We start from the raw sequence: 20,809 nt of genomic DNA, 5'->3' as shown, positions 1-20,809 counted from the left end.
TGATCAATCCTTATATAGAATACTTTTTAACCCTTATTTTTAATACTTTATCAGCCTAGTGAAGACCGTCAGTTCCACCCCTATATTAAAGACATTTCAAACCCTATTATTATTGTCAATCAGGAAATTTTGTTTTTTTGCAAGAAATTTAAACATGAAAATCATTATCTTTACTACATTTATGTGTTTTCATATGCGCCCGTATGCAGTGTGTGATAAAATAGAACTATCCAGCGTGCCGTCTATCATGGAATGCCGGGATGCCATCCAAATTGGGGCGGTATCCGGCGTAACAATATGGCAAGAGGCGGGTTGACGCCCTCGTGTATTTCTTTCAGCTCTGTATTGTAGCGTTTTTGAATCTCTCCTTTTCTCTCTGTTAGGTTTTAAACCTTTTGTGCTTTAAGAATGAGTAAGTTTTACCTTTTTGGCTACTGGGCCAATACCTAATGTAAGTGAAATGAAATAGTTTATTCTAACCATTTTGCAAATATCATAAACGAAGGGTGTTTTGCACCGACATTTTGGAGCGAAAGTAAGTGCAACAAAATTGTGAAAAGATCTTGTCTTAACTACCAAACTACTTTCTTATAACAATAAGAGAGGTATTAAATGATTATATAATTAGTTATAATAACGGCTCAATACACTAAATGCCTGTAAATTATCTTGATGTCTCGAAGAAAAATCATTTTATATTCGTACTCTTTTGATTCGTACCAATATTTTTTAGATAATTTTGGAATGTGGTGTCTTTTCTTGCGTATTTCTAAAACAGTCATTCATTGCCATTGAAATATGGTCACGATTGATTGATTGTTGAACAAACTATTCCGATTTTCAGACTCAATTTCTAATGGGTTGCCAGTCCGGTCTTTCGTTTTTTTGCACATCACAAGAATAATAATTTGTTGAGCCATTTCATATGTAATCATAGCTGAACAATATCCAAAAGATTTGCAGGGCAAATTACACTTATTCCTAAATGACTAATCACAGTAAAATACCTTATTTCTTTTAATTGACACTTGACAGTGAATCAAAGACTGGTAATACCTAGTCTAAAATAATAGACGTGTTATACGGGATTCTTCCAATCCCTAACGTCTAAACGGGAATGTGCAAAAAACGGGGGTGTTTTAAAAATATTGAAATTGTTGTAAGTGAAGTATTTTATGGTTGAAATTGATCATAAAGAGTTATATTCATATTTTGCCATGTAAGTGAAATGTTATTTTGCACTAAACAAGCATTTAATGCATTAAAACAAGTTGTTTACCTTTCCAATAAAACGAAAGTTGACTGACACAGATAACAATTATGGGAAGGGGAACAACTCGATACAATCGTAATAACTCGGCCTCTTCCGACAAAGCTTCGAGATAGACCTCGTTATACAATCGTAACAACTCGGCCATGGCCGAAATGTTCCGAGCAACAACTCGGCCATGGCCGAAATGTTCCGAGCGATTTAAAACTGTGCCCTAAATCCTTGCAGGTGCCCTTCATGTATATATCGTTATGTTTTGACAGAATGAAATGAAGAAAAGCCGTCAAATTCATAATTATAAGTTGAATAAAAAAAATTGTGTACGGAACTAATATAAAATAACATTATCTGATAATATTTCTTGTTTTTATGATATTTTATAGACGCTATATGCTTTAACCCGGAATCCTGATCGGAACAACTACCCACCTTTGATACTAAACAATTTGTACGTGAAGGATTTGCCTTATCAAAAATCTAAAAAAAATCCATCAACGTACAATTATTTGGACTAGGTAATACCATCTCAGACCATTGGCTTCTTTCCATATTTATAGGTTTTGAAGCTGAATGGTTTGTGATTTCAAAAACATGCCAAAAATGCTGGATCTTCTAGATCTACTTTTTTTGTTAACATTTTCACCACCTTGCTTGTACACGTACACCAGATTTGGCCACTTTATCGAATAATGGTTATAAATGTTCAACTAATTTTCTGTTACTTTTAAGAAAAGTAACTTTTTTCTAATGTTGATTCAGCTTTAGTACACATGAGGAACTTTCTCCATGAATGGTGTTAGGGGTTGTGAAGCACTATAAATCAGTGTTATTTCACGTGCAAAAATGGTCAATTGTCTATAGAATATATGGGGAATTTAATTATATTAGTAGTCTGAAACCTGCATAATTATAATTGTCAGCAAAATTGGAGTGATAGAAACAAGAATTGTCTTTATTCTTCATGTGCTTCTTAAGTTTTCTTTAAAACCGTTTTTAAACAGTAATGGTTCTTTTTAACAATTGAATATTCCACAAACTGAACAATGTTGAAAGTCCCTATACAATACATGCGTTTGGGAATGTTTGATGACAAACAAGGTTTTTGTGTTACATTTTCTATTGACATAGCCAATTTAGACCAAAGTTATAAAAATAATCAGACCGGTTTATTTAGCCATTTTTAGTTATTGACAAAGGTCTGGCATGGTCAAAACTAGCAAATTGTCATATTTCAGCAGCTCTGGCACAAATAATCATATTGTTATGCCATAAGAAATGAGAGAGAAAAATACTGGACAAATGATCATATTATTCTGCAGATAGAAATTATATAGCAAATACAATACTTACTATGGAGAACAACACAGATTAGAGGGACAGGAGCAGTATGCATAGACTTTCCCCAGCAAAATCACTCAGTTGCAACCAATTTTGGCTTATTAAGGTTTCATTCAAAAGGAAACTTGAAACAAACACAAAGAAGATTCTTGATACAAATCATATTGTGATGTATTTAGATAGTGCCAGCAGACGAATTTTACAGTTTGAGAATTCCTGAAGACACCATTCACAGTTTCAAGTACCAACCCACCTCCCATGGCATGCACATGTGATCCCGATGAAGAAACTTACGGCAACACTAAATTTGGCAATTTTGGTTGAAACTTAAATGTTATCCATAAATTACTATGAGCAAAACATACATCAGACAATACACTATGATTGTTTTTACTTCAACATACAAGGTTGAACTTTAGAGATGTTTCAAATTACAACTAAAATTAAAAAGAAATGTTCCTTGTCTTTTGGTCATTGAGAAGTGCTTTTTACCTGCGTTAACTGCAGAACAAATTGACAGTTTTCATACAAAACCTCTCTTAAATTGAAGGTAAAATGAGTGAACATTGTCAAGGTCAGCCTTGCTCCAAACAAGTGGGGTTAAAATGATACATATGTGTACAACATCGCGCAAATGCCAATTAAAACATTTGTGAGGGATAGTCATCCTTAATTTTTTTTTAATTGTTTAATCTTAAACCTGTGTGTTTTTACATGTGTTTCATTGCATATTAATGGAAGAAATCATCTTGAAACTTCTGTTTTATCCTTGTGACACATTGGTGGCTCTGAAGCAAGAGTAACCCTGACATCTTTACAATGTTTTTTAACTCTTTTAAATATTGATGTTTCAGCCTAAAGGCCTTTTCCAAAATACTAACACTAGTAGGCGTTGTCTAATTTTGGTAAATTGGAAAAGAGGATTATCAGATGGAACCAGTTTACTTGTAATATTAACCTGATCTCTTTTGTTGGTATTATAGGATAAGTATTAACAAAGTCCAACTCTCAACATAATTTTATTCCGGGTCTGCTGAAACAGTGCCTGATGCACCTAAGCTTGACAAGTGCTAGTAGAGTAGCCTACAGACTTAGCTTAAAGGCAACTGGTATTTATCCCTGAACATTAATAAAGGTAGATTTTACTCCTCCCCTTGTATTAAAGCATGATCCAGGTTCTCCAGACACAATTGACTCTTGACACCACATGCTGTGAGGAACTTGAATGACTGAGCTAATGGGATGGCTGGTTCTTAATAACCCACATTATAACTGTATGTAATACATGTAAGTATATCCACATAATCATATTGCCAAATTTCTATTTGTGTACTGTCAAGTTTTTACTTCCAGGTTAACCATGTATAATCAAGGCCCGTCAAGAGGTGGGAATTTTCAGCCGTACTCCCATGTTGTCCCAACCCAGTTTTTATTTCAAAATCAGCAACCACAGATGGGCGTAGGGATGCCTTACTCTGGACAGCTTCCCTACCAACAGCCATTAAACCAAGGTATACATGTTTAAATATAACTTAATTAATTCCTTAATTATAGTGATATAATTATTTTGTAAGTATTGATTACTGTTCTGCCTAACTAAAACAAGTTTGTGTGTGTACTGATATTTGTTGCAATTTTCGCCCTTCAGGTTATTCAGCAGGTATAGTACAGTGGAACAATGCACCCAGTATGAATTTCCATGGCATGGGGTCAGGTTATGGCAGCAGTTCCAGTGCCGGGCCCAGCCGAACAAGATCGTCCCCACGGGTATATCCAGTCCCAAGCTCCACTAGGCCCAGAGACCAGTATTCTGGCATGCCAGGAACCAGTCGAAGTCACAATGCCACTAAACACATCAGAAACACCACCAGGCTCCGACCCAACCCTCTAGTCAGCACACCGCTCAAGTAATACTTGTAATATGCTACTACTAGTGACAGTAAATTGCTTATTACTAGTTTAGAAAAAACATGGTTTTTAATTTATGTGAGGACAATGATCTACTTTACTTGTTATCTGCTGAAATGGAAGCAAATGAAACTTATATGAGCATTTAACGAGGGCTCAACGCAACACTATTGTAACTGCAATTTTTACAGAATTTAGCTTTTTGGCATTTTTGAGTGTATTTTGTTAAGCTGCATTAACTCATAAAATATTTTAGATGTATTCCTAAAATAAGTGTATCTTTAAAAATATTTGCTACCTAATTGTATCTCTGATGTGTTAAATTCCAAATTGCAACACTATTGTAACTCCAGTTATAATAGTGTTGCATATAACACTTTGGATAAATGTCACAGTGCAACACTATTGTAACTCTGTTATACTATATCACTATGATGTCATAATGTTTGATTACATCATCAGTTTCTTGGAAAAGAAGCTAAATATAGTAAGTAGATTACAACTTTACAACTTCAAGTATGGAAGAAATCAATAACAGTATGAAGTTTATTTATAGAATTATACAGGGTTGACCATGGCTTTTGGTTGATAATTGCCCCAGTGGAAGAAATAATTATTTTCACTGGGGCAATTATCAACCAAAAGCCATGGTCAACCATTATTATCCTGTATAATACATATGTTTTGTCATTTGTCAATGATTTCAAATGGATTTAAAGAACATGATTTTGTGGAACAATAAAGGATAATTATGCATTATGATTAGCATACGTACAATAGTGACTTAAGTCTTAACGTTTTAAAAATGTAAAATAACAAAATGGTTTTGAATGGCATTAGCTGTGAAAAATAACGAGTGACTGGAAATCACATTAGCAAACCTTTTCATACGTGTTTTCAGAATAAGCCTGCAATATTCTCATTCTTCAAATATTTCATGTTTTACATTGGCTGTTTTGGTTGTTCACTTCAATTATAAGGTGGGCACAGCCAGGGTCGTCAAGCCTAGGAGCAATTTCATAAGCATCTCGACTTAAATGACTAGCCATTCTGCTGGAATGATTAAAAATTCTCAGCGAGTAAAGTAAAAAAACAACGTTTCTACAAAACATTTCCTTGCCTCAGTGCTTTATGACCTTTAACGGATGTAAACATCTGGTACAGTTTCGGGTAGTACTCATTACTGAAACAAAATGTTAGCCTTCCAAGTATACAGCGGCCATTCTTATTAACGTGAAATTGATGTCAGTCTTTACGTTCTCGTTCTCATCGGGCAATTATGCAATAATCGTAATAATCTCACAGGTTGGGACGATAATCATTATTACGGGAACGAATTTCAATAGTGAAATGTTATTATTTATAGTAACATGTGTATTATCCCAAGATAAAGGGTAAGAATCATATCACATCATTAGTGTTCACTAAAGTTTGTGTCAATATTGCAATAATTCATAGAAATGTTTGAGAGGCTTGCGCTTTATACAGAAGTGTTTTACTTTTCATATAAACAATTTCTTATTGAAATAATATCTTATGAAATTATAAATTAAATAACAAGAAAAATATTATTATGTTATGTTCATTACAAGGTAAAAATAAACTGATTTCTTTTATTTTTTTAATAGTTGGCTGTACTGTATATGAAGATTAATATGTGTAACCATTCTAAACATTTTCTTTAATTATTTTTTTGTTTTATTAATAGTTCAATTTTATTACAGATTTAACTTTAATTTTGTGGCCCTGACACCATAGAACCATAATCTATTTAAGTGAATACCATGACATTTTGGTACATGTAGTTCAGGTGTTATATAACATCCCAATGCAATACAACGGAAATTTAAAAAAACCCACTCACTTTTTTAATACTATGGTCCAAATAATTTTATAATTGACCTAATTAGGAAAAATATCATTTAGTAGTGTCCTAAAATGTTAATACGGTACAAACAATGTCAACAAATCTGTTATAAGACCCTGATACAAGTCATTTAGTCCGGTCAATTTAATGTTTTTTCATAAAAGTTCTTAGAAATATGCCATATTTGCATTCCATCCGATTTGTTAAGGTTCTGTGGGATAATAGAAGTATTTGCTGAAAAAATGCTACTTTTTCTGAAAAAAGGGTTTCATCCATAATAACAACATCCTATAAAATATTTAATCCATTTTTTGTATCTAGGAAACAGATAATATGTTGCAAGATTCTAAACACCAGGGACACGCTTCCCATAAAGGATGTGACTGGCAGTGTGTTGCAAACTCAGTAGCTGCCATATGGCAAGGCTACCAGTAGCCTCCTGCAAAGGGGGAGCAGCAAACTATGGACAATCACACATAATTATTTGCAAAAAGGTTATACACAAAATGAAGGAGATTCAATACATGCTGAAGTTGAGAGAGCATCAAAACATGATGGTGTGTATACAAGTGGGTAGTGGGCAGCAATTGTCCAACTGCATCACATGAAAGGCCATATTTTGTGAAAGAAATGAGTACGACTGACATTTTAGACATTAAACAGGTTGCAAGCAATGTGAAAAACTTTTCAATAAATGAAGATAATGAAAAGGTCAAATACAATGAAATAAGGATGGTATCATATACCTCAGAGAGGCCAAATAACTTCTTTTATCAAATAAGCTATATCATGGTCCTCAGAAGGAAGTGAACTTGATTCACAGAGATTATAAGTATCTTCCATGGCTGAGAGTGTAAGACGAGGTTTACTGAGTCCCCGCAAAACACCCTGCGCGAGGGTCGGGATGAACCTATAATCTTACACGAGCGGCTATGGTAGATACTTATAATCTCTGTGAATCAAATTAACTATTAAACCAAAACAGTACTATGCCACTAGTACAGTGTTCTTTAAAAATTAGAACATATGAAAATTATGAGATCATTTATAGAAGTATAAATCTATAAATTAATTTATTTATATCTAATTATTCATCGTCAGATCAACATCGCTATGCTTCATTGTGTATGAAATTTAACAGAAAAAGTACTGTAGTTGCCAACGATGCTAATATTATGATGTATTAGTTTAACATCAGATTATTAATTTGAATGCCTAATTGTGATTTCAGTGTATTCCCCGTTTGCCAAACATAGAGGATAGCATGAGTGTTTGTTCAATAAGGAATTTATTTTTCATTTATTTATTAAAGTTTTCTAAAATTGATTGAAATACCGTAAGCTGTGAAAACTTTCTATCAATTTTTGACAATTCAGTAAACATAACTTAATAAATTTTGTTTAAATGACCACGAATGGGATATTCTATTTATATAATAAATTGCATTTCTATGATTTACAGGGCATTTTATGATGGCAACATCATGTTATAAAATATTTTTAAAAAGTCAGATTGTTAAAGCTGCACTCTCACAGATTGAACGTTTTGACAACTTTCATTGAATGCAAGTTATCTAACTTGATTAATTTAGGAGGATGGATGGTTGAGTACCATTGTATAAAGTCTCAATGCAATACCTCAAGTAGTTGCTGAGATTTTAACCTATGTGTGCTTGCACGCAAAACCTTAACCAGAATTTCTAAGTTGAATAATAAAGGGCAATTATTTGCATTAAATGCAAACTAGAGTTATCATACCTGGTTAATTAAGTAAGTTGGATGGTTGAGTACCATTGTATCGAGTCTCAATGCAATACCTCAAGTAGTTGCTGAGATTTTAACCAATGTGTGCTTGCACGCAAAACCTTAACCAGATTTTCTAAGTCGAATAATAAAGGGCAATTATTTGCATTAAATGCAAACTAGAGGTATCTAACCTGGCCCCAATATCACGAAAATACTTAAGTCAAATCTCAAACTCAATCTCAACTCATTTAACCATAATATACAAAATTTATTGGAAACAAGAATATGTTTTCACATTTTTTTTAAAACGCCTTCTTTCATTGAATATGTTGATCAAACCTTTGGTCTCGAATCCAATTGAAAACTTTTTTATTGCCAAAAAATGTACTTGAGTTCAATTCATTGCCTTTTATCAAATACTCAAGAGAAAATATGTTTACAAAAAGTATGAAAACATGCAAAATTTTGAATAATACGATGCTTCTATGTGGTAAAATGAGTTGAGATAGAGATTGAGATTTGACTTAAGTATTTGCGTGATATTGGGGCTGGGTTATTTAAGTAGGTTGGATGGTTGAGTACCATTGGATCAAGTCTCAATGCAATACCTCAAGTAGTTGCTGAGATATTAACCTATGTGTGCTTGCACGCAAAACCTTAACCAAGGGGTGACGCCGACCCTGACGCTTTGGTGAGTAGTATAGCTCTTCTTATTCTTTGAATAGTCGAGCTTAAAACTACAAAGAACTATGAGAAATTAAATGTGTTTTCAGCTATGTTTTAAATTAATATGTAAGCACAACTTAAAAAAAAAAAAATCATTGTGTTGCTCTGCAAATTGTAAATATAACTGGAAAACTGGTAAAAAAAGATAAATGCAACACTATTGCAACTTCAGTTACAATTGTGTTGCGTTGAAAAATTAAATGATATTTTCTCATTTTCAGAGGCAACACTATTGTAACTAATATTTATTCAAATATAATAAAAACACAACACTATATTTCAAATTTCTATTTGGATTATTAAATTGATTCTACTTTCAAAGACAAATATACTAAGAATCTTTCAAAATATGTATAATACAAAAAATTGTGAAGTTTTTTCAACCTCCTGTAAAATTTGAAAAAATGAGTTACAATAGTGTTGCGTTGAGCCCTCGATTATTTACACTAGACATTTTCACGTATGTGTAGTTTATAAAACAATACATTGCAAGTCTTTTTAACAAATGGTAAGAGGACATTTTGTTTCCATTTCCAGGCGAGGGCATGTTGGTGGTGAGAAGGAGAGGAAGGATGAGCCAGACATGAAGAAGAAACGGGTAGTAGACAAACTGCGGGCCACGCTGCCTCCAGCCTCAAAAAACGACACTAATGCTAATGTAAGTGGGGTCATTTTATTAAGAATTCCAGGGGGCAATTTCTTACTCAGGAGTATTTTAAATAGTTTTCAATAGCTTGGGAAATTCATCTTTTGATGAAATGGCACCAAGTCTGTGCATATTTTCATTCGTTTTTTTTCCAAGCTAATATTTTAGAGACACAGCTCAAAATTTGTCCAACTATAAAGTAATGAATTTTTAAAATGTTACTATGGTTGTTGTAATTATTTGCTGAGATAAATTTTGTGATTATAAATGAATTAGTGCCTCTAAGTTTTTGATTAAACAAAGAAAAAATGTTGATTTTTGCAGATTACTGCTGAAATATGGAAGTACTTTGAGCGCAACAAGCAGTCTGACTCAATGTATGAGAGGAAAGTAGATCTGAGGAATGCTTTGTATGCAGTTTTCAAGGAGGTCTTCCCATGTATGCCTTTTCTTAATCATACTATACTTAACTGTCTGTTAATACGAGTTTGCATTAAGATGCGTTCTCAATCTCAAAATTTTCAAACAAATCCTCCTGACAATGTATGTCCTTACATTTTTTTTGCCAATTTTGTTTTGAATAGATATGAAGTTACATATTCAAAGTGAAGATATATGCATAATGGACCGTAATGGCAATATTTTCTGTATACAGCAATTAGCATACTCAGGTGAGATACACTGTATTAAATAAGGTTGTACACTATTATGTACGTTTCTTGTGTTCCAGACAGTGGTCTGTACATGGTGGGATCATCTATGAGTGGGTTTGCGACGCAGACCAGTGACATGGACCTCTGTCTCATGGTCACTGCACAACAGGTATCCAGTGTCCATTGGGTCTACTTGAATGTTTTTGGATAATTTTAATTCACTGGCCAGCTGTCCATATGTTTATCATCAAAATAAGATTTACAGACCAACAAGCCCGAATCTTTACTAAAGTTCTTGGCTTATGAAAATGTTAACAAGCTATACTTTTGTAGAATTCAGGCTTTCAGCAAGCCTGGTATTATTATTTACACGCTTCAACTTGCGGGCTTTGGCAAAATTTCAACCACTGAATTTTGAAAACGCAAACAATTCTATATATGAAAATATAATCTCTTACAATCTGTCAACTACAAACTGTGACTAATTGAACTAAGCTCAATCAGTTGCTGATGGTGATTTATTATTATTTTCCCCACTTTATTCTTGTTTGATAACACCTTTTGTATGGAACTCGCATCCTTTTGTTCATCTGCAGATTGAAGGGAAGAAGGAAGCAGTTGAAATCCTGATTGCAATACAGAATGCTTTACGGAGATCAAGTATGTGTGCATCTTGTTTCCTCAAATATTATGTTTTGAGCTCGACTATTCGAAGAATAGGTGGGCTATACTACTCGCCCTGGCGTCGGCGTCCGGTTAAAGTTTTAGGGCAAGTTGGGATTTCCACTTATAAGTCCAATACCTTACATTCAATTGAGTTAATACTTCACACAGTTGTTCAGGGCCATCACATGATGAGGTTAGATAACTCCATATTATTCTTTACACAGGTTATGGCCCCTGATTGACTATGGAACTTAGGTTAAAGTTTTAGGGCAAGTTGGAATATTTATTAATAACTTCTATATCCTTTGTTCAATTGACTTAATACTTCACACAGTTGTTCAAGACCATCCCACAATGAGGTTACATAACTGTATATTATCCTAGATACAAGTTATGGCCCCTGATTGACTTAGGTTAAAGTTTTAGGGCAGGTTAAAGTTTTAGGGCAAGTTGGGATTTTCACTTAAAACTCCAATCCCACCAATCATTCAATTGACTTAATACTTCACACAGTTGTTCAGAAGCCATCACATAAGGAGGTTAGATAACTCCGTATTATCTTTTATACAAATTATGGCCCCTGATTGCCTATGGAACTTAAGTTAAAGTTTTAGGGCAGGTTGGGATATTGTTGAATAACTTCTATACCCTTCATTCAATTGACTTAATACTTCACACAATTGTTCAGGACCATCACCCAATGAGGTTACATAACTCCATATCCTTAATACAAGTTATGGCCCCTGATTGACTGAGGTTAATGTTTTAGGCAAGTAAAAGTTAAGGGCAAGTTGGGATTTTAATAAAAAAACTTCTATACCGTTCATTAAATGCACTTAATAAAATTCAAAATTATTTACGACCATCTTACAACAAGAAACATATTAACTCCGTTTTAAGCCTAATTACAAGTTATGGCCCTTGATTTTTTTTGATTTTTTTTTCCTTTGAAAGGCATATTTGTATATTCCTAACCACATTTTCATAATGGGAAATCAAGTTATTTGAATGACTTGCGTCATTGTTTGGGCGGGCTGGTGGGAGGGCAGCATCAAAGTCACCTTATGTATCAAATAATTTTAGTTAGGTTTGACATAAAGAGACCAAACTTGGTATTATAACATCGTTATTGTATTCTAAGTCAAAGCGGAGTAGTGGAGCGCGCTGTCTTACGACGGCTCTTGTTGATTAACAAGTCGAATAAAGCTGTTTATTACATCAAGATACATACAATCATGTATATGTATTGTAAAATTAGTATCCCTGTTATTTAATGACAAAGTTGTTATTAGTTAGAAATACATTTTAGAAACAGTATTACCTTATATGGGAAACACAATTTGAGCATACCGTAACTTTTTATGCCCTTAAGTCGGGCATATTAACGTCTCTCTGTTTTCTCTGTTAAGGCTGTAACTTTTTCATGCAGAGGGAAATTTTATTAGAACTTGGCACATATGTTCAGTACATAAAGAAGGCATGTCACTTGCAAGATCCACATCCCGACCTCAAAGGTCAAGGCCACCCGTGCAGGTTTTTTCATTATGTAATGCTGCTTATATGCATACCGGTAATTGGTCATGTTCAGGATGTAACCTTGTCATGCACAGTGGAATTTTAGATCCTGATACTTAGATTTTAATCATTATGGAATGCTGCATATATGTATATACAGTACACATATATGCAGTTCAGTTTGTTATGGTGGGCCTGTAACTTTATCATAAACAGCAGGAAAATTAAAATGCACATGCTTTTGGTACATAAATAAGTGTCGGGTGCAAAACCTATGTCCCTTCCTTTACTGCATCACTCCCCCACACTTGATGTCATCTTTTATTTGGACTGGCATGTGCTTCAAGTTTATGATAGCTCTTCTTGAATGTAGGAATATTAGTAATTTATCATTATACATTGAACCGGATGGCACTTCAAGGGCATTCATCATTTACTGTGACAATTCTTGTTATTTCTAGAATTTGTTCAACAATCTCAGGTGATAAGAGCAAAGGTCCCAATTCTCAAATTCAAGGACAGTTTGCGGTATGTACTGGACTTCAAAGATTTTCAAAACTGTTTGATCATATTTGTATACATGCATTCACATGAATTATTTATGGATGTTTCTGTAATTTATCTATTTTCTCACTTTCATGTTATTAACTGCATTAAATTTTATATTATTTTTGTGTTGATCTTTTTTATAAGAAAATACAAAAACATAATTGTTCTCTCATGTTATTTAATTGATTAATTACCAGCAAATCATGAAACAAGTTAAGAATTTGATTGACATTTTGTTCCAGGAGTATTGAGTGTGATCTGAACATCAACAACCCAGTGGGCATCAGAAACACACACCTACTCAGATACTACGCTTCCAGTATGTACATCCTAACATAGGCTTTTTGTTGTGAACAGCACATGAAAGACTAAGGAATACAGTATGTTAATGTGGGACTTATCCATTTATTGCTAATGGAGTTATCAGATTTGTTTTATACAAAGAAATCTTAATATTTGCAGAGTTTATCTTCCGCAGTTATATTCCTCAATTAATGGTGAATAGATGATTAGAATTTTCTGGGTTCATAAGTTTATGTGGAAGAATGTTTATTATCCCCTGCCGAATCGAAGATTTCGGGAGGGAGATATTGTTTTGGCCGTCCGTCATTCTGTCCTTCCGTCTGTCCTTCTGGTACCATATCTTGGTAGGCATTGATCAGAAAATGTTCAAACTTGGTCAGAATGTTCCCCCTGATCAAATCACGACCACTTTTAAAAGTGGGTCACTTGGGGTCAAAAACTAGGTCACTAGGTCAAATCTTAGAAAAATCTTTGTAACAGGCATTATTCAAAGTCAAATATTCATAAAACTTAATCAGAATGTTTTCCTTGATGACTTGGTCATAAATAAAACTGGGTCACATATGATAAAAAATTAGGTCACTAGGTCACATCTTAGAAAAATCTTGTCCAGAACCTTATCATGGTAATAATTGGTCAAGTTATGTTCAAAATTGCTCATGATGTACCCTTTGATGAAATATAGACCACTTAAAAAAAGTGGGTCACATGGGGTCAAAAACTAGGTCAATAGGTCAAATCTTAGAAAAATCTTTGGAACATACTAGAGGCATTATATATGGTCAAATATTCATGAAACTTAATCAGAGTGTTTTCCTTGATGAAATCTTGGACTTAACTGAAATTGGGTCACATATGATTGAAAATTAGGTCACAAGGTCAAATCTTTCAAAAATCATGTCTGATACTATTTTATGGTGGTGTTTGGTCTGATTAAGTTCAAACATGGTCAGAATGTTCTTTTGGGTTAAATTTCGACTGCGTTTTAAAAGTGTGTCATATGGGTCAAAAACTATGTCACTAGGTCATATCTTACAGAAATCTTGGGAACACTCTAGAGGCAATACATCTGCTCTAATTTCCATGAAACTTAATCAGAATGCCTCAATGAAATCTTGGAATAGTTTGAAACTAGTAGGTCATGTGGGGTTAAGAATGAGGTCACTGGGTCAAATCTTGAAAAAAAAAACTTGTAGACACTCTAGAGGCTATATTTTTTGCAATATATCTGTACCAATTTTCATGAAACTTGATCAGAATGTTTGCCTTAATGAAATCTTAGATTAGTTTGGAACTGTGTAACATGGAGTCATAAACTACCGGGTAGGTTTCTTGGTCAATTCTAAATGTTACATTATATACGATATATTTTTTATTTCAAAAAGTTGCATTCAAACTCAAACCCATATATATATATTTCATCAATAATTTATTTCCATTCCTTGACTTAGCCCAATCAGGTGGGGGATATTAATTCAACAAATTTGCTTGTTTTGTATGTTTTTGCATTGCATTAACTGAAAATATTTCATTTGATACCAACACATACCTTAAATGTCTTGTGAAATGAAAGCTGCTTGTTCAGTTATTGTTAGAAACAACCCTCACTTGAATGATGTGCCCCAATTGTAATACATGTAGTATCATTATGCTTCCAATATTGTTTGGTCTGTAAACCACATTGAGTGAATGTTTGGCAGCAAATACATGTACATTGTGGGGATGTCAAAATGATGACACAAGCCTGTAGTATCTTTTAGATTATTATTCTCATTGTATAATGACAATGTTCAAGTGGACTGGCGTGTGCGTCCCTTGGTGCTTTTTGTGAAGAAGTGGGCCCGTTTCCATGACATCAATGATGCATCCAAGCAGACGGTTTCCAGCTACTCCCTCTGCCTCATGGTGTTACATTACTTGCAAGGTAAGCTGGATACGAAGCCTGCATTTAAGGGAAGGATCCAAATAATAACTTCAACAAAACACACATGAAGTTTACATTTATTTCAAGTATATTCTATGAAAACTCAGTTCAAAACTGTTTTTCCTTATTCAACTAGAAACTTATTTAAATTTAAGTTATGTGCATATTGAGGGGTTGAAAGCTTAAAGCTCTTATATAAAGAAGTAGTTACATCCTTTTTACTCTCACCCCTACATATGTGCTTGTACCATTACATATACTATAATATATACATTTTTGCAGTTAACTTGTGGTATCCCACACATGACCACTGTATTCATTTACAAAACTTGATTTGTGTGCTCCTTTCAGCTGGTTGTAAGCCACCTGTGTTGGACTCCGTGCAGAAGCTTTATCCTGTAAGTAATTGTAGAGATATCATTGCTCATTAAAAAGTCACTAGAAGAAGCAAAATTGTTTGTTCATCTGCCTGTTAATTATTTACAGTATCAAGCACCATGTCAAGGTTTTGCCAATGTTGTTTTGTTGTAGTTGTAGCATTCTGAATATTTTACTGATTTATAATGTAAACCTTTCTGTTTCTGTACAGGGCATTATATTTAAGACCAGTGTGAACATTTACTTTCTCCTCTATAAGCATTCATTTTGCTTCAGATCACAATTGTCAAAATGATAAATCTGGCTTTAACCCCTTGTTTTGGTCTTTGGGGACAGGTTTTCATGTTGTTTTCCATTTTAGAGGAAGATTTTAAAGTTGAATAGTAAACTATAAAATACAAACCATTTGTTAAAACCCCCAATCTCTTTGTAACCAGTCCAGTGTAGAAAGAACCATGATTTAAGCACAGTTGAAACAAAAAACTCTATAAAGGCTTCTTTTTTGTTTTTAAAGTCATTGTTTAAAAAGAGAATTTTTACTTTTTTGTGAGAACACTATATACTTATTTTTTTTAATGGGGGAGCAGAAGTTGGGCTTATATTATAGACAGGAATGAACTGCCCTGATGTTTGATATTGAAATGATATAACAAGCAAAAAAATGCATGTACAATACAGTGAATATGTAATCGTTACTGCACCAAAGAGTTGTAGCTGACTGAACTTTTTTGTACTATGTTGTCAAGGGCAACTTGCAATAAACAGGCTGAAACTTGTAACCGTTGGGATACTGGAGTTAACGAGAAGACAGAAAACACTCTCAAACATTGAAACACAATATCCATGATTTGTCCGTGGATTTGCGGAATTCCGCGGATCTCATGGCCCAAGAGACACCCCCCCCCCCCCCCCCCCCCCCCCCCCAAAAAAAAAAAAATAATAATTAAAATTAAAAAAAAAAAATATATTTTTTTCCTGAAAAAAAATATTTGGTTGCTTTCAGTTGTTTTAGTTGATATACCAGTTTGCTTCAAATTTAAATTCAGGAGAGCCCTCAAAAGAGCTTCTAAAAAGCCATTTTTTCTTCTACGGCAGTGTGCTTTTGACCCCAAGAGCGCCCCATAAACCCATGGCCAAAAATGTTTCAACCCTCCAGCTGCCAGGTCAATCACATCCCTGATATCTAGAGTGATGTTCATGCTCATTTTGTTTTTTATGATCATGTGTTTAACTGTTTTAAGTATGCAGTTCTTTGGAATAACTACATCGTATGAATAACTGAACCTTCCAGGACCTGTTTAACTTTGGTGATGACGTTCGGAACCTGCAGATGAATGTTAAAATTGAGTTTAAGAGTGAGAACACAGACAGTCTCGGGGATCTCTTCCTTGGATTCCTCAAGTACTACACACACGAGTTTGAGTAAGTTGTCACATAAATATACTGGTACATGTGTATAGGTTAAAGTTTGACTTATTTGTCATATTATAAGATGCTTATCTGGTTGTGTACTATTACATTTGTAAAATGCAAAACAAACTACTGCTTGTGAATGGTATTATTCTACTATTACACAAACAATTTTTCAGTATTTTGTATACTCAAGTACCCACAAAGTGTTTTTCAAATGTTGGTTGGTCGGTAGTTAGACCAAGACTTGTCCGCACAACAGGTTCCCTTCACCAGTAGAAGACATTTATTGGTTTTAGGGTCAGAAGGTCAAAGATCAAAGTCCAAAATCTTCTGAAAACTTTTAACTTTCAATAACAGTTTGACTTAGAGCCACAAAACATAAGTGATGTTTTGCGCTTGACCAGTAGATGACCGCAACTTTTTTTTTTGGGGGGGGGGGTCTGAAGGTCACTTTAACAGTCAACAGTCTTATGAAACTTTTGTCCACACAATAACTAGAGAACAGATAGACCTAGTACCATGGAACTAAAGTGATATTAGTCAAGCCATATTGATTTAAGGTCAGTAGTTGACTGTTGACAGTCTGGCAATACCTCAAAAACTGTTTACAGTAACCTAGAACCATGAAACTTAAGGTAACACTTACCAGTAGGTAACCCTTAATGTTTCTTAATTTAGTTAGTCAAGGTCAAGCTTAATACTCTTATGAAAACTGTCCCCACCGTAACTTCAGAAAGGTTTGAGCTAGGACCATAACTAGGTAAGGTAGGTTGCCCTTGACCAGTAGATGACCCTTATTGTTTTTGAGCTTGGTAGGCATAACGTCATGGTTAACTATATGAAAACTTTCCCTTCACCTCGTTTCAAAACCAGTTTGACCTATTACCATGAAACTACAGTGGTAAGTTGTTCTTGACCAGTTTGGTCCCTACTTTGGGCAAGACTGTCAGTCAATCAAAGGTCAAGATCACAGACAAAAGTCACATGGAATCTTTGACTGCAATCCATGGATAAAACAAAAATTGATGTTTGATTTTACTGTCCTTAAAAATTGGGCAACCATTTATAATCAATGTATTTATTATCGGTGCATATATTCATATTTTTTTTGTAGAATCCAGATGCAAATTGTCAACAAAATGAAAAAAGAGAAATATATACAGTGTCTATAAATGTATGCTAAATGCCGCCCATACATTGTTTGTGTTGCAGTTTTGAGTCAGATGTGGCCAGTGTACGACAGGGAATCAGACTGCCTGTCCACCTGGTGAAGACCTGGACACGCCCTGCAGAGCTCACCATGTGGAAATGCCTCAAAGTAGAAGGTGAGGAATGATATAAACATTATACAGTGGTGTAAATGGTTCAAATACTTGGATGCTAGTCTAGAATTACCATTTAGAAGCTGAGTATTGCATCTCTACTTTAGTTATCACCAGGGATTATCAAATCCAGTATTTATCTTGAAATCAGGATTGTGAGCTTTCAATTTCAGTCTGTCGTACATTTCTTATAAAGTTGTTGTTTTTCTGGCTGAATATTTGCATTAGAAATATAACCTTGAAATGGAGGTAAATGGTACAATACAAACCAACAATTGCCACAGGGCTTTGAACTTGCTTTTTTGTTTGAATCCCACATACTTGAAAGTAAATTTTGAAGTTTGGTATTTCTGTCTGTTATTGTTATGTCAAATTCTGCCTAAACTACACATGTTGTGCTATTTGTTAGAAATATTAGAATGGATGTTTATTGCTTGTGTAATACCTGACAAACACAGAACACCTCAAAAATAATCGATTTCATGGTATTAAACTGAGTAATGTACTGTATACTCTGTTAAGATGATTTCATAGCATTCAAATCAGCTTCTTTATACATTTCAGAGCCCTTTGACAAGAGCAACACAGCCAGATCTTGCTATGATGAGGCAACATTTGCACGTGTACAAAGAGTAATTGCCCGCAGCTACAGAACATTGTGTGTGAAACGAGACGTGAATGCATTGTTAAGTTCTCCGTTCTAGTGCTGTGTTGGTTCAGGCAACTTGTCGAGCGTGTTCTTGATCTCAGGGTGCTATCTCCTTTTGTTACATTACCATGCTGGATTGTGTGACTGTTATTTATGATATCATTATTTGGTAATATTGTACTTGTTTGATACCATTTATGTTTTTGCTACATTTTTCATTCATACTTTATTTTGTTGCACCGTTCATGTTTTTTGAATGCAATATTTGTATTTGGTGATTTTGAGTTCTGTATACTTATGTTGCTTATATTGATAATTATTTAAATTCTGACAGACAGTGAAACTGCCCATCTGTGATATTTAGCCTGCCAATGATGTTGTTCAGAAGTATTCAGTAATTACCAGTGTATATTGCAAATTAAAATGATGCAAATGTTGTTGTTTTTCACTTGTACTTTTCATGTTGCTTTTGAAGGATGTTGCCCAGTAACACACCTTTATGCCTGCATTATAACCTGGTTAAATCCTAGGCTACAGAGCTTGTCCCTGTAATTTGCATTTTAGCTCCTGATCTGTCCTTGTCCGTCCGTCAGTCAGTCGGTCCACCGATCCGTCAACAATTGCTTAAAAAACATCTATGAAACTACCTGGCCAAATTCAGTGAAACTTCACAGGAAGCTTCCTTGGGTGACCCTCTACAAAACTAGAAATGTGTCCATAGGACACGGATGCCCCCACTTCGATTTTTTGTCACAGAAAATAAGCCATAATAATTATTCAGGATAATCTGCACAAGGGCAAATCCTTTTCAAAAATTAGATCGGATAAGATATTTTTTAAGTATTGTTGGGAAATAAAGGGCCCTAACTCCTAAATGATTAAAGCGATTTCCATGGCTATCGAACTTGATCAAGGTAGAATGGTCACAAACATGTGTTAAAAGTTTGGTGAGGATTGGACAAACAGTTTTCAAGAATTAGATCGGAAACAATCTTCGGGACGTATTTTTCAAGTCTTTTTTTGCAAATAAAGGGCCGTAACTCCTAAATGACAAAAGCGATTTCCATGGCTATCGAACTTGATCAAGATATTATGGTCACAATCATGTATGTAAAGTTTGGTGAGGATTGGACACATACTTTTCAAGAATTAGATTGGAAACATATATTTTTGAAGTATTTTTGGCAAAAAAGGGCCGTAACTCCTAAATGACTAAAGTGATTTCCATGACTATCGAACTTGATCAAGATATTATGGTCACAAACATGTGTTTAAAGTTTGGTGAGGATTGGACAAACGGTTTTCAAGAATTAGATCGGAAACAATCTTCGGGACGTACGTACGTACAGACAGACAGACGTACGTACGGACAAGGGCAACCCTATATGCCGCCACTTTGTGGGGGCATAAATACAAAAAGGGATCACAATTGATTAACAACAACAACAAAATAACCAACTTCCTGTTCTGCTTTAAAAAACATCTCTGAAATTACCAGTCCAAATTCAATGAAACTTTACAGGAAGCTTCCTTGGGTGACCCTCTACAAAAATACAACAAGGGGTCACGATTGATCAACAACAAAAACAACAAAATGGCCAACTTTCTGTTCTGCTATAAAAAAACATCTCTGAAACTACCAGTCCAAATTCAATGAAACTTTACAGGAAGTTTCCTTGGGTGACCCTCTACAAAAGTACATTTATTACATACCTAATATAGAAATGCTCTATGGAAATGACTCCAGATTTCAGTTAAAACCAAAGAAGTAAAATGGGCCAAAACCCTGCAGATTTCTATTCTCACAACATCAAATATCAATCAAGGGAAGCAGACAACAAAAAATATGAGAAATGCAGCAGACATCACTTTTAAAGAATGTTGGAATATTCACAGGGCTACAATTATAAAACAAGGCATCATCATCAATAAAGATA

The 20,809-nt window shown here is 34.3% G+C and overlaps 1 protein-coding gene across 2 annotated transcripts; it reads left to right on the top strand.

Moving 5' to 3' along the window:
- The first annotated feature begins 514 nt into the window (after positions 1–514).
- Positions 515–19,309, top strand: LOC128229283 (poly(A) RNA polymerase gld-2 homolog A-like). Of its 2 annotated transcripts, none has more exons than XM_052941111.1 (14): positions 515–535; positions 3,962–4,119; positions 4,257–4,515; positions 9,392–9,512; positions 9,825–9,939; positions 10,231–10,322; positions 10,750–10,813; positions 12,796–12,862; positions 13,126–13,202; positions 14,982–15,110; positions 15,462–15,508; positions 16,780–16,910; positions 18,114–18,226; positions 18,788–19,309. In XM_052941111.1, the coding sequence occupies exons 2-14, from the start codon at positions 3,969–3,971 to the stop codon at positions 18,925–18,927; spliced, it is 1,506 nt and encodes a 501-aa protein (XP_052797071.1). In that variant the 5' UTR covers positions 515–535; positions 3,962–3,968; the 3' UTR covers positions 18,928–19,309. The 2 variants fall into 2 exon arrangements, with proteins under 2 accessions (XP_052797071.1, XP_052797072.1); XM_052941112.1 differs by having other exon boundaries at positions 517–605.
- The last annotated feature ends 1,500 nt before the right edge of the window (positions 19,310–20,809 follow it).

Source organism: Mya arenaria, chromosome 3, assembly GCF_026914265.1.
Source record: "Mya arenaria isolate MELC-2E11 chromosome 3, ASM2691426v1".
NCBI classification, from domain to species: domain Eukaryota; kingdom Metazoa; phylum Mollusca; class Bivalvia; order Myida; family Myidae; genus Mya; species Mya arenaria.
The sequence above is the reverse complement of the archived record's forward strand: the minus strand, read 5'-3'. Positions and strand labels throughout refer to the sequence as shown.